General features: G+C 37.5%; 1 protein-coding gene across 7 annotated transcripts in view; it reads left to right on the top strand.

The window, feature by feature from the left end:
* The window catches only part of JADE3 (jade family PHD finger 3), a 157046-nt gene that overhangs the window by 93232 nt on the left and 49786 nt on the right, over window positions 1-14028 (top strand). For all 7 annotated transcript variants that reach the window (XM_061177654.1, XM_061177655.1, XM_061177657.1 and 4 more), the window contains one exon: window positions 9864-10021. In XM_061177654.1, coding sequence (XP_061033637.1) covers window positions 9864-10021 — 158 coding nt within the window. The remainder of the gene's footprint in view (window positions 1-9863; window positions 10022-14028) is intronic.

Consider the following 14028-nt stretch of genomic DNA (forward strand, 5'->3'; position numbering starts at 1 on the left):
TTCCCTGTGAGTGCCCTCCTGGGTTTCTAGAGAAAAAGCTTACAAGAAGGTGGGAACCCCCTATGACTACAGCCCCCAGAAACTTCATATTCTCATAGTAGTCCCCACTTAGCCCCCAGAGATTCATCAGAATTTCTAGTTTAATGTTCCTGCTGTGGCTTCTGCCCCAAGTAAGGAAATGCTCCTGTCCTGTGTCTCCCTGCAGGCGTGCTTGTCTCTCTTTGAGTTTGACCATTTGTCCTGTGACTCATTTCTCTAATGGCTTCACAAAAAATCGTTAATTTGCTGCCTCTCCTGCCTTTTTCTTCTTGTAAAGATGAGAATTTCTTTTTTCTGACTCTCTACAGGTCCAAGATGAAACCTTATTTTTTAGTCATTGAAATGCAATATAAATGATCTTTTTCACTGGGGCTTAATTGGCTGCATTGATAGACAAATATTTTCTTTGATGTTTAGTGCTTTGGTGAGATTCCTGTGTGTGCCTCCCTGAGTTATCCTCTAGAGAAGTATTTCCTAGGGGTGTGTGAATTCCACATATGGTTCAGGGGCTTTGGTACCTTCTGAAAATTGTATACAGACATTTAAGGGTATGTTTTTATGTGTATTTTTTTTCTGAGCTAGTAGCCTTCATCTGATTCTCAAAAGGGCTCCTATTCTAAAAGATGTTTTTAAAAAGCTAATTGCCCTAGAAAAAGCTCATAGTACTAGATGACCAATTTGAATATATTAAAAAGTCTTTTATTCTTTCTCAAAAGCCTGCATATTTTCACCTAATATTAGTCTGCCTGGTCTATAATATATATCAACCTATCTTAAAAGATTGACTGCATATCTTCTCTAGGCCCAGAGTCTCATTTATTATATCTAAGACTTTCATAGCAACAGAGTGAAAGCTCATATATTTTAACTCAGCGGAGAACACTGCATACTCTCAAATAGAGCCTATTTATATCACTTTACCTGTATTTCTAACAAGCTTGATTATTTGGTTTTCTGACCCACAGCAGATAAAAAGTACTAAGCTTGCAAATGCACACTTACTGCACAAAAAGGGACATTGAGGAATGGGAGAAAAACTTTCAAAGCAAACCTCAGTTGTCATCTCTTGTATGAAAATTGCTCACATCTCCAAGTCAGACTCAATTGTTCCTCCTCCTCCATTACCAGGATGTATATGCCTCTGTTTGATACAGGGTAAGGAGAATAATCAAACCTACCGAAGCAGCCCAAAAGTACATTGCTTTACGGGAATCGATGTTCCAGTTGATGTCAGCCCATTAGCCATCAGAAGTGTCCTATTTATTCTTTATAAGAAACCTAAGAATTATTTTAAACTATCTGAAAAGTATTTCCATGATTTTTAAAGTTTTAAACTTAGAAATTGAATAAGTTTTGCTTCCTTGGAAAAACCAGCGTGGGACACAGTATCTTGACAACACTGGCTACTTTTGTTGATATAAGAACAAGCTTGGGGCTTCCCTGGTGGCGCAGTGGTTGAGAATCCGCCTGCCAATGCAGGGGACACGGGTTCGAGCCCTGGTCCCGGAAGATCCCACATGCCGCGGAGCGGCTGGGCCCGTGAGCCACAATTACTGAGCCTGTGCGTCTGGAGCCTGTGCTCCGCAACAAGAGAGGCCGCGATAGTGAGAGGCCCGCGCACCGTGATGAAGAGTGGCCCCCGCTTGCCACAACTAGAGAAAGCCCTCGCACAGAAACGAAGACCCAACACAGCCATAAATAAAAAATAATAAATAAAATTGAAAAGAGATAAGCAAAACATTCTCTCTATAAATTTGATCTTTAAAAAAAAAATCTAATTTGTTAAAAAAAAAAAAAAGAACAAGCTTGTATTCTTTGCTAGGTTTTCTCTGCTTTAAGTGGTTGATTCTTTTAGATAACCTGAAAAATCTTTTCTTGCCTTAAGACTGTATAATTCTAAGAAAATCACTTACGGTTAATTCCTTTTGATTAAATAGAGTTACCGTGTTTGCAGCTGTTTTTTAATGCTTTGGGGGTGACATCTGTTTGTCGTCAGTTATGTATAGTTTCAGATTTAGTGACTATGAATCAAAACTGATCAATCTCTCTGCTTCATTATACATGGACCAGGCAGTGTTCCCCTTTGTGTCATACAGGAAGCAAATGTTTTGGCTTTTCCTCTAAAAAATGTCACAGAAATGTTCAGACTAGCTGTGCTTATAAGAAACTGCCCACTGAGAGATGTTAATGAGAACAGTAAAAGCCAGAGCTGTCCATGAAGGGCATTTTCATTTTGTGGCTCTGGCAGGTTAAGCATTGATATTCTAATTGAATTCATAGTGAGGCCTCCTTTGTTTCTGCAAGCATCTGAGAGGCCAAGATGTGCATGCACTGTTGGACTTGGCATAGCTTCTGGGCTGTATGTTAGCCTGTGAATTCCCTCTTTGACCATAAATGAGCAGATATCTGGTAAGTACAAAGCATTTTTGTTTCAGGAACTTTTGGGGAAACTACCAGTGCATATAAAATAGGCACACAGTTAAGAACTTGTAAAACTTCTCAACTTCATTACCTAGGTCAGTGTCAACATCCAGATCCCTCATTCACAATCTTTAATTTAGCAACAAATAGCCATGTTTCATTTTGTGAAGTTTCTGCATTACCTCATGACCTATAGAATGTTGGTTAAAGTTCTCGATGGAGCTCTTGCTTGGGAACACTGTCTTTGGGAGTCAAACCATGCACATTTTAGTTGAGCCCTGAACTCACATCTCCTTTTACCCATCAACAATTACTTTATGGACTAGAGAGGAGAATTCAGCTATATACTTCCTTCTGCTTTTAGAACTAAAGCTGAGACTATGATGATGATAATAAAATAACTGCAACTAGAGTTTATTTAGCAGTTACAGTGAGCCCAATACCATGCTAAGACCTTCACATAAATTCACCTATTTAATCCCTACAACTACCCCTATGAGGTAAGTGTTCTTATCCTTGTTTTACAAATAAGTAAACAAACATGGAGAATTTAGACAGCTTCCCAAACTAGTAAGTGGTGAAACCAGTAGACCAATCCAGGCAGTCTGTCCCTGGACCCATATTCCTCTCTTTAAAGATTTTTTTTTAACGCTTTTCCTTTTTCTTTTCTTTTCTTTTTTAAATTTATTTATTTTTGGCTGCACTGGGTCTCCGTTGCTTCATGGGCTTTCTCTAGTTGCTGAGAGAGGGGGCTACTCTTCATTGCGGTGTGCGGGCTTCTCACTGTGGTGGCTTCTCCTGTTGCAGAGCATGGGCTCTAGGCACGCGGGCTTCAGTAGTTGTGGCACATGGGCTCAGTAGTTGTGGCTCGCGGGCTCTAGAGCGCAGGCTCAGTAGTTGTGGTGCACGGGCTTAGTTGCTCCTCGGCATGTGGGGTCTTCCCGGACCAGGGCTTGAATCCGTGTCCCCTGCATTGGCACGTGAATTCTTAACTACTGCACCACCAGGGAAGTCCCCTAAAGATTTTTAATTTCATTTTTTACCATATAAAACATTTGCCTGGTTCAGATATCAAACTATAAAACAAAATACATTCAGAAAGATTCAGCTTTTGTCTCTCTTCTCCCTATTTTCTCCCCTTTCCTCCGCGCTGTTTTTTTTTTTTTTTAGTTCTTGGTTTGTCCTTTTATTGTTTATGAAAATATATACAAATATGCATGTATGTGTGTGCCACTATATGTATATAAAACTCATACCTCTACCCAGGATACACTGTAACTATTTTGCTTGCCTGTGTTTATTTTAAAAACCTTTAAAAATGACTTTTCTTACCAGAAGCAGATTCATGAGACCAGTCTGGTAAATATATTTCATATCACTTTGCAGATATCTTCCTGAGTACTGAACTTAAATTCCTATCCCCTCTTCAGCATTTTATGTTCTGCCTCATACTTGAAATGTTTGACTTCTACAGCAAGATAAGGCAGACTCTTGCAGTCTGCCTTGAGTAAAAATGCTTCTCTAGAAACCTTGGATCTAACACTGTTTAATCTGGCTAGCTTGTAAAATTGAAATCAGGCTTACCATGTAAGTCTATTTTTTTCTAAAGGTGGAAGGGAAGATTACAATAGTCATTGGATTTAGCCTTCATTTGCTTAGGAAAAATAAGTATGAGTTGATTGGTATTTCTGCAGTCCGAGGTTCCCCAGACTTCACAGAGTGCCTGTTCCCTGGAAGTTTGCTATTTCTGAAGCAATGGACAAGGGCCAGATTTCATTGGCTTCTTTGTCTAGAGTCTTCAAGTTACTCTTCTGTTTGGTAAATGTGTGTATTAGTTTCCTAGGGCTGCTATAACAAATTACCACAAACTGGGTGGCTTAAAACAACAGGAATTTATTTTCTCACAGTTCTAGAGGCTGGAAGTCCAAAATCAGCCAGACTGCATTCCCTCCAAAGACTTTAGGGGAGATTCCATTCCTTGCCTCTTCCAGGTTCTGATAGCTATCAGCATTTATTGACTTGTGGATTAATGAATCACTCCAGGCTCTGCCTCCATGGTCATAATCCCTTCTCCTCTTCTGTCTCAAATCTCCCTCTGCCTTTCTCTTATAAAGACACTTGTTATTGGATTTAAGCCCCACCTGGATATTCCACGATGATCCCTTCATCTCAGAATCCTTAAATCATTTATATCTGCAAAGATCCCATTTCATGTAAGGTAACATTCACAGGTTCCAGAAATTTGGATGTGGACATATCTTCTGGGGGGCCACCATTCAGCCCACTGCAATATGTTTCCAGGCAACTTAGGAAACTCTACAAAACAGACTTTCATAAGCAGTTATATCAAGTATGAAGACATGGCTTATGCTGTGTGATTATTGTTAATCCCAAAGCATGATTTTGCAATCAGTTGATTTATTTTGAGAAGTGTATTGTATGGAAAATAATGAAATATTTTAGGAGGTTGAAAAATACTTGGCTCTAGTATTCTTTCCAGAGCTAAGGTAGGATTTCCCACAGGCAGTAGTTGAGCACAATTGTAAATTGCCACCGCGTCTTAACCACTGTCTCATTAAAGGCACTCTGGTAATTTATAGAAATGGATCAGAGTGTTCAGCAAAACGGTGATTCAGTTTCTCCAACTAGCCACCCAGAACACTGAGCTCTGTGCAAAGCATGTTAATGGGTATGTCTGTGATCCTCTCTTACCTCCTTATACAAAGCATTATGTAGTAAACCACCAGTTTTTTGTTTCCTATAGACTTAGCTTTCTCCCTGCACAGTACCCAATTAACTTTAATTGGCTAGGATTCTTGGTAGGAAGGTCATTTTGTTGCCACCTCGACACCAGCATGTTTAACATTGGTTTCCTGCTCAGGTCATATTATTAATTCTAAATCTTCCCTAAATGAAACCAACAGGCATTTGCAGAGTTGTCCCTGCAAAATAGCAAATGGAATGAGTCCTTATGCATTTAAATGACATCATTCGATTATGTGATAGTTCAGTCCTGTACTCTGTGAAATGTCAGTTTAAACAGAACTACACCAACTGAGAATTAATTGCTTTCTTGTACCATGTGCTGTGCTTCAACTTTCATGTTACACATAACTTGGACAGTGTTTCTCTTCAGAGAACCTTGATTAGCATTAAAGGCTAAAATGTTTGCTTGATGGCATCTCTTCCTTTGATAATCCAGAGATGTAGACACATTTACCTTAAACCTGCAAGTGGTTGTTTGATTTTTTTTTCCAGAATCAGCAATTAGTAGCTGAGGTATATATCAGTGTATGTATGCTTTTATATGAAAGTTTATTCCCTCATTGTTTAGACATTAACTGGACCTTCATCAGTGAAATCAGTGCCAAGTTAGCTGAAGAACTCATGGCATTCTTCTTTCCTGTTCTTGAAAAGGCAGAATCACAAAGCCTAAGTTGCCACAGCAATTTAAGTCATGTTCCCGGGCTTGTGAGTACATTTCTGTGCTTCTCAATCATGCAGGAGCCCGTTCAGTCAGAGGATAACAGTACATCAAACTTTAGATGGGTATTCATTCCCATATTGTCAGTACCTAACTGTGCTTAAGGTGCAGAAAATGGACTATAGGGAATCTCTTTGTCTCTGTAAGTCCAAGTTTTAGCTGTACCCATATCATCATCCCCACCTCTGGCCTTTGAACTTTCCACACAGCTAGGGATCCTTTGCCAGAGGTAAGGTTAAGGCTCGCACTGGGAGCCTCTTGGCTGCCACAGTAAACATATCATTCGTGTCCTCCTCACCCCTGTGCACACTGCTGTGCAAAGTGGAACTGTCTATACTTTGTTTCTGTTTTTGTTTTTCTTCCTGGAAAAGCATTTTTTAAAAAATTTTATTGAGGTATAGTTGATTTACAATGTTAATTTCTGCTGTACAGCAAAGTGACTTTAGTTATACATATATATATTCTTTTTCATATTCTTTTCCATTATGCTTTTTTTAACATCTTTATTGGCGTATAATTGCTTTACAATGGTGTGTTAGTTTCTGCTTTATAACAAAGTTAATCAGCTATACATATACATATATCCCCATATCTCCTCCCTCTTGCACCTCCCTACCACCCTCCCTATCCCACCCCTCTAGGTGGTCACAAAGCACCGAGCTGATCTCCCTGTGCTATGTGGCTGCTTCCCACTAGCTATCTATTTCACATTTGATAGTATATATTAGTCCATGCCACTCTCTCACTTCGTCCCAGCTTACCCTTCCCCCTCCCCATGTCCTCAAGCCCATTCTCTACATCTGCGTCTTTATTCCTGTATTCCCGTCCTGCTCCTAGGTTCTTCAGAACCATTTTTTTTTAGAGTCCATATATATGTGTTAGCATACGATATTTGTTTTTCTCTTTCTGACTTACTTCACTCTGTATGACAGACTCTAGGTCCATCCACCTCACTACAAATAACTCAATTTCGTTTCTTTTTATGGCTGAGTAATATTCCATTGTATATATGTGCCACATCTTTATCCATTCATCTCTCGATGGACACTTAGGTTGCTTTAACTGTGTACACTTTGCAAGCCTCTGTACAAATAAATTTGAAAACCTGGATAAGATAGATAACTTACCATGGAAATACAGATTACCAAAATTGACCCCATTGGAGGTAGAAAGCTTAAAGAGATCAATTTCCAAAAAGGTAGAGAAAATTAATAAGGAACTACCCCACAAAAAAGCACCAAGTCCAGATGGTTTCATAGGGACCAGATAGTCCCAATAATTCTCATTATTCTAGAGCATTGTAACGCAAGGAAAATGTCCTAATTCCCTTTATGAAGCATGCATAACGCTGATACCTAAATCTAAAAGACAAAGACAATACCAAAAAAAAGGAAAGAAAGAAAACTGCAGATAAATATCACTCATGAGAATGATACAAAAATATTAAATAAAATATTAGAAAACGAATATAATACCATATTAAGAAAATAATATATCATGACCAAATAGATATTCATTCCAGAAATGCAAGTTTCAGTATTAAGAAATCTAATATTATCATATAGCATATTAATATATCTAAGGAGAGAACTATATAATTATTTCCATATATGCTAAAGAAGTCTTTAATAAAATTCAATACTTAGGCATTATAAAACATTCAAGAAAATAGGAACTGTAAGATACTTTCTTAGCATTATACATAAATATGGCATGGTCTCCAACCTAGTATCTTATTTCATGGGGAAACACTAGAGGCATTTCCACTAATTTCAGTAAGAAGACAGATATGCCCACTATCCCCATTACTATTCCAAATATCAGTAGAGGTATTAGTCAATGCAATTAAACAAGAGAAACCAATTAGAGACATAAGACTAGGTAAAGATGATGCAAAATTCTGTTTGCAGATGATGCGATAGTATATTTAGAAAACCTTAGGAAAGTCAATGATAAAACTAACTCAAGTCATAAAAGAATTCAGTAAGGTGGCAGGATATGAAGTTAACATATAAAATCAAAAGCTTTTATAATCAGGTGGAGGATATTAACACTCCTGGGGCATGTTGTAATGCAGGAGGTTAAGGAAATACTCAAAAAAGGGTGGGATGTGTCAAAAGAGCACAGGTGCAAGCCAACCTGAAAGAGCTCCCAGTGACCAAAGGTGGAACAATTTGAGCATCAAGATAAATAACAATAATACTGAATTATAACCCAAAGAATAAAATAGATCCATGAGTCTATAATGATATAAATAAATAATTGAATGAATGAACGAACGAACAAACAAATAATAAATAAATAAGGGAGAAGGGGCAGGTCTTTTTTTACAGAGGAATTCCAATTAGTAAATGTAGAACTGAGGGAAATAGAAAATCACCATTAGAATACCACAGTAATAACTGTTACAGGCAAGGTATCTATTCGTGGATGCTAAAATTAGTCCATGACAGTTTGAGGAGAAACAGGATGTTTTTATGATCTCAGAGTATCTCCTCTAAGATATTTATTAATTTCAAAGGAAAATATAGTAACCTAACAGCTGAGAAAACCAGCGAGACACACTGCCTTAACCAACTGATAAAGTTTAACATCAGCACTAATAAGACATTGACATCATACATTCCTGATACAATGGGATAAGAGGGTCACAGCAACCTTTCTATGGCATTTTTGCTCAAAAATGAATAAGCTCAGTGAGAAAACATCAGACAAACCCAGATTGTAGGGACATTCTATAAAATATATGACCAGTACTCTTCAGAAGTGTCGAGGTCTGGAAAGACTGAGAAACTATCACAAATTGGAGGCTACTAAGGAGACATGACAGCTGCTGCAATGTGGGATCCTGGATTGAATTCTGGAACAGAAGGACATTAGGGGAAAAATTAGTAAAATTTGAATAAGTTTTGTAGATTAATTATAGTATTATAGTAATGTTAATTTCCTGGTTTAGGTAATTGTACTCTGGTTATGTGAGATGTTAACATTAGAGGGAACTATGTGAAGGGTATATGGGAGCTCTGTACTATTTCTGTAACTTCTCTGTAAGACTAAAATTATGTCTAAGTAAATAATTTTAAAATAAGGTGATAGCTAAATAAATGATTATAAGTTATTTATTTATTTTAAAATTAATTTTTATTGGAATATGGTTGCTTTACAATGTTGTATTAGCCTCCACTGCACAACAAAATGAATCAGCCATACACATACAGTTATCCCTTCCCTTTTGGACTTACCTCCCATTTAGGTTACCACAGGGCACTAGGTGAGTTCCCTGTGTTATACAGCATTTTCCCATCAGTTGTCCATTTTATACATAGTACCAGTAATGTATATGTGTCAATCCCAGTCTCGCAATAAGATCATCTATACCATTTTTCTAGATTCCACATATGTACGTTATTATACGATATTTGCTTTTCTCTTTCTGACTTACTTCACTCTGTATGACACTCTCTAGGTCCATCCATATCTCTACAAATGACCCACTTTCATTCCTTTTTATGGCTGAGTAGTATTCCATTGTATATACGTACCACATCTTCTTTATCCATTCCTCTGGATTATAAGTTATCATAGGATACTTGTTGCTTAATTTGAGAGAGTTAAGGATTGTTTGTTTTACACAGACTCTTTAAGAGTAACCTGTATTGTTGATTTAAATTCAAGGAGCCCAGGAAAATAATTCAGGAAATACCCCTTTACTCTTTATTAAATCCAGAACAAGCTGGCTTCCCTGTCAATACTTCAGACTCTTTACAAATAGAAGTTGATCTGGCCATTTACAAAGTTAAGAGACGTCTCTCTTGTTGAAGTGCAGAGTGGGTGGGGATGGTCTTTTTAAAAGGAGAACGTTAAATGGTGTTAGTTCCATAGTGATGATCTTCTCAAGGTGTATGCAATGTCTTCCCAGGTATTCCGGAAGGACCTTATCAGTGCGATGAAACTTCCAGACTCTCACCATATTAATCCTGACAGCTATTACCTCTTTGCGGATACATGGAAGGAAGAATGGGAAAAGGGAGTCCAGGTACCAGCCAGTCCAGACACTGTTCCACAGCCTTCCCTCAGGTATTTTCATGCTTGTATCTTTGATTTAGGGGATGAATGCTCTTATGGTTATCTGTGTGCTGCTTGAGGAGAGACTTTGAGTGGCTAATTAAACATTTATAATGCAAAGTCACATACCATGTTCAGCAATTCACTCAGACCAATGGCAGATTATACCAGGCTAGGATAGGTCAGTAGTTGAAGTCAAGCTCATTTATTTAGGGATAATATATGTACCTATTCACAGGGTAAAAGTGTTTGAAGTCCAGTCTGAAATTATGATAAGGTTTTGGAGACCAAGATTTCCCAGTCTGACACAATAATCAGTAACATTTATTAATTAGCCTTTGAAGAGAAGCAGAGCATTAATTACATAACCCCATAATAACCCTATTAATATATAACGCCATGACAAGTTGCTTCATTTTAATAGGGGCTTCATAGTGATAGCATCTGTAAACAGAGGGCCAAAACATACAGAGTTTGTAAAATGCATAAACCCAAATGAAAGGAGATAACTGGAATAATTGGATTGACCATAAGCACACAGCCTTCATTTGCAAAGACTTGAGAAGAAAGTTTAAGTAGGAGAGGACTTTTCTGACAGAAGAAGTAGTAAGTTTAGCTCCTCAAGAGTAATGACTGGTTTTGGAAGCCATTTTTTCTTACTGGTCTTTGTGTTCCCAGTGCTTTGCACAAAGGCCAGCATGAAATAAAATGCTTGGTATAAGTTTGAGTGAGTGAGGGAAGGAAGGAAAGGGAAGGAATAGAATCAGATAAAGGGGCTGGTGGGACCTGCTGGTTACTGTGAGAAATGGTACATCTCATTGTATAGCTATCTATTTCTAGTACATATTAGGTTCTTAAAGGTTAGAGACCACATTCTTGAATTCTCGGCCCCTAGCATCAGGTTCTTAGGTCTTAGTCATATTCCAGAAATGCTTGTCAAATCACTTCTAAAAACCCAAGCCCAGGCTGTCCCACCCACAGAGAGACTGTCTGTGTTCTGTTAAGGAAAACTTCACAGTCTTGCCCAATACACTTACTGACCCTCACTAGTTCATCATCATTGCCACCATCCTCCTAGAAATCACAACAGCATCATGAATGAACATAGGAGTCAGGCATTTTCATGTCCTTACTGTCAGTATTTTTATATACTGTTGCAGTAACTGGGGAGCCTAGACTTCCACCTTAAACCAGCAGTAATGATGCATCCCTCTCCCTCCCATCTATCGTACTATCAGAGGAGACTTTCACCACTCCTTAGAGGTAATGAGGACACCTGCTCCCCCCACCCCGTGGTATCAGTGGAGGCCACATAGGGAGCAGTAGTAAGGTGCTCTTATCAATCCCAGCAAAGGAGGTATCAGTGGAGGCCTAATGGGAAGCCAGAGCTCTCAGCCTCACCCAGTAGTAACAAAGAGTCCCTGCCCCAGATGTCAACACAGGCCAAATGGTGAACCAAGACATATACAATCACCTGGCAGTGATGAGGTGATATCCCCCCAAACCTGATCTCCATCCAGAGCAGTGTCAGAGGAAGCCAGTCAAAACAAAAGGTTTAAAGAAGATCCAGAGTCTCATAGCATAATCCCCAAAATGTCCAGTCTCCAGTGAAAAAAATCACTCATATCAAAAACTAGGAAGATCTCAACTTGAACAAAGATAATAAGTAGATGCCAATACCAAGGTGACAGAGATATTAGAATTGTCTAACAAAGATTTAAAAGCAGCCATCATAAAAATGCTTCAGTGAGCAATTATGAGTACACTTAAAGCAAATGAAACAATAGTATCCCCTCTTTCATACCTGATATTGGCAATTTTTATCTCCTTTTTTACTTGCTATAGGTTGGTCATTTTTACTGACCATTTCACAAAGCCATCTTTTTGTTTCATTATCTTTTCTGTTTTTAATTTATTTCTGCTCTTATCTATTACTTCAATTATTTTAGTTGCTTTGGATTTATTTTGCTCTTCTTCTTCTAGTTTCTTGAATTGGGAGCTTAGCTTATTGATTTGAGATGTTTCTTCTTTCCAATATGAGCATTTAGTGTTAAAAATTTCCCTCTCATCACTGCTTTAGCTATGTCCCACAAATTTTGGTGTGTTGTATTTTCATTTCATTCACTTTAGTGTATTTTTTCCTTTGAGACTTCTTTCACCTTCTTTTTTTCCCTTGGGACTTCTTTTATTTAAAAGTGTGGTTTTTACTTTATTTGGATATTTTCTTATCTCTCTATTACTGATTTCTAGTTTTGATTCCATTGTATTAGAGAACACACTGTATAATTCCAATTTGTTTCAATTTGTTGAGGTTTATTTTATGACCCAGGATACAGTCTATCATGGTACATGTTCCGTGGGTGCTTGAAAACAATGCCTGTGCTGCTGCTGCTGAGTGGAATACTCTATAAATGTCAGTTCAATCCTGTTAGTTGATGGTGTTGAGTTCTTCTATATCTGGGTGATTTTCTGTCTGTTCTGTCACTTACTGACAGAGGTTGAAGTCTCCAGCTATAATCGGGGAATTGTGTTTTTCTCCTTTCAGTTCAATCAGTTTTTGTTTCAGATATTTTGCAGCCCTGTTGTTTGGTGCACATACATTTACTATTGCTATGTTTTGTTGGTGGATTGATCCTTTCTTCATTATGTAATATTCCTCCCCGTCTCTGGTAATTTTCTTTGCTATGAAGGCTACTTAATCTGATATTAATGTTGTCACTCTTGCTTTCTTTTGAGTAATGTTTGCATTGTATATCTTTCTCCATTATTTTACTTTTGACCTACTTATATGCTTATATTTTAAGTGTGTTTTTGGTAGACAGCATATATTTGGATCATATTTTTTAATCCATTCTGCCAACCTCTGACTTTTAATGGGTTTAGACCGTTTACACTTAATGTAATTATTGATATGTTAGGGCTTAAGTCTGCCATTTTATTTTATTATGTGTGTATGTGTGTGTTCTCTGTTTTTTATTTCTCTGTTTTCTTTTTCCTGCCTTCCTGAGGGTTACCTGAACAAATTACCACAACTTACCCAGTGTGAAATAATCATTTGAAGAGCCCCATAACTATTAATGAAATTGAATTTATAATTAAAAACTCTCCCTAAAAATACCTCCAGGCCCAGATGCTTTCACTGGAAAATTCTTTCAAACATTTAAGGAAATAAAAAGTGATGATACTGGAAGATAAATTTGAATCAAACTAAATGTAGTTATAGAATAAATAGTTGACCATGGGAACGTGGATACACTGTTGCAGTTTGAGAGGAACTAGATATGCAACTAGAGGAACTTAATGAAGGCAAACTTATGGACATAAAGAAAGTGATTGTGATGAAAAGAATGAAGATGCCCCAGAGAAAATGATGCCAGAAAAAAACTGCACATTAATGGAACTCTCAGAAAATTTTTCAACAGTCAAAGCACAAAGGACAAATGTTGGAAACTGATCCAAGTTCAGAAAGGAGTATGACAACTTGCTAAGACATAGAAAAGGTGCTTGCTCTGTGTCATAAATTTTGTAATTAAACGAAGGAGTCAAGCACTGTACTCTTGATAAGTTTTTACAAAGAGATAAAAGAGTTTAAATTCTCAGTGTTTCAAATTATAGTATATTAAATACATATTGGTTTTACTATTTTTTATTTCCCTATATAGTTATAGCCAACAGTAAGAGAGTAAAATGCTTTGACAAAAATTTTAAAGGTCACTGAACAATCACAGTTTTCCCCATTGATTATTAAGGTTGCTTTTCACAGTTTCAGTTTGCACAGTCATTTTTACAGTACAGTACCACTGTGCAAAGTGAGGACTACCTGCTTTAGTGACAGCAGATCAGTGGTTTTTTTGGAAGTGGCCAGTGGAGCAGGAGGGTACAAGGAAACTTTTAGAGGTGATGGATATATTTATTATCTTGGTTGTAGTTCTGGTTGCACAAATTTATATGTGTGTCGGAACTTGTTAATTTGTACATTTTAAATATATGCAGCTTAGTATGTCATTTATACCTCAATA

Source organism: Eubalaena glacialis, chromosome X, assembly GCF_028564815.1.
Source record: "Eubalaena glacialis isolate mEubGla1 chromosome X, mEubGla1.1.hap2.+ XY, whole genome shotgun sequence".
Lineage (NCBI taxonomy): Eukaryota > Metazoa > Chordata > Mammalia > Artiodactyla > Balaenidae > Eubalaena > Eubalaena glacialis.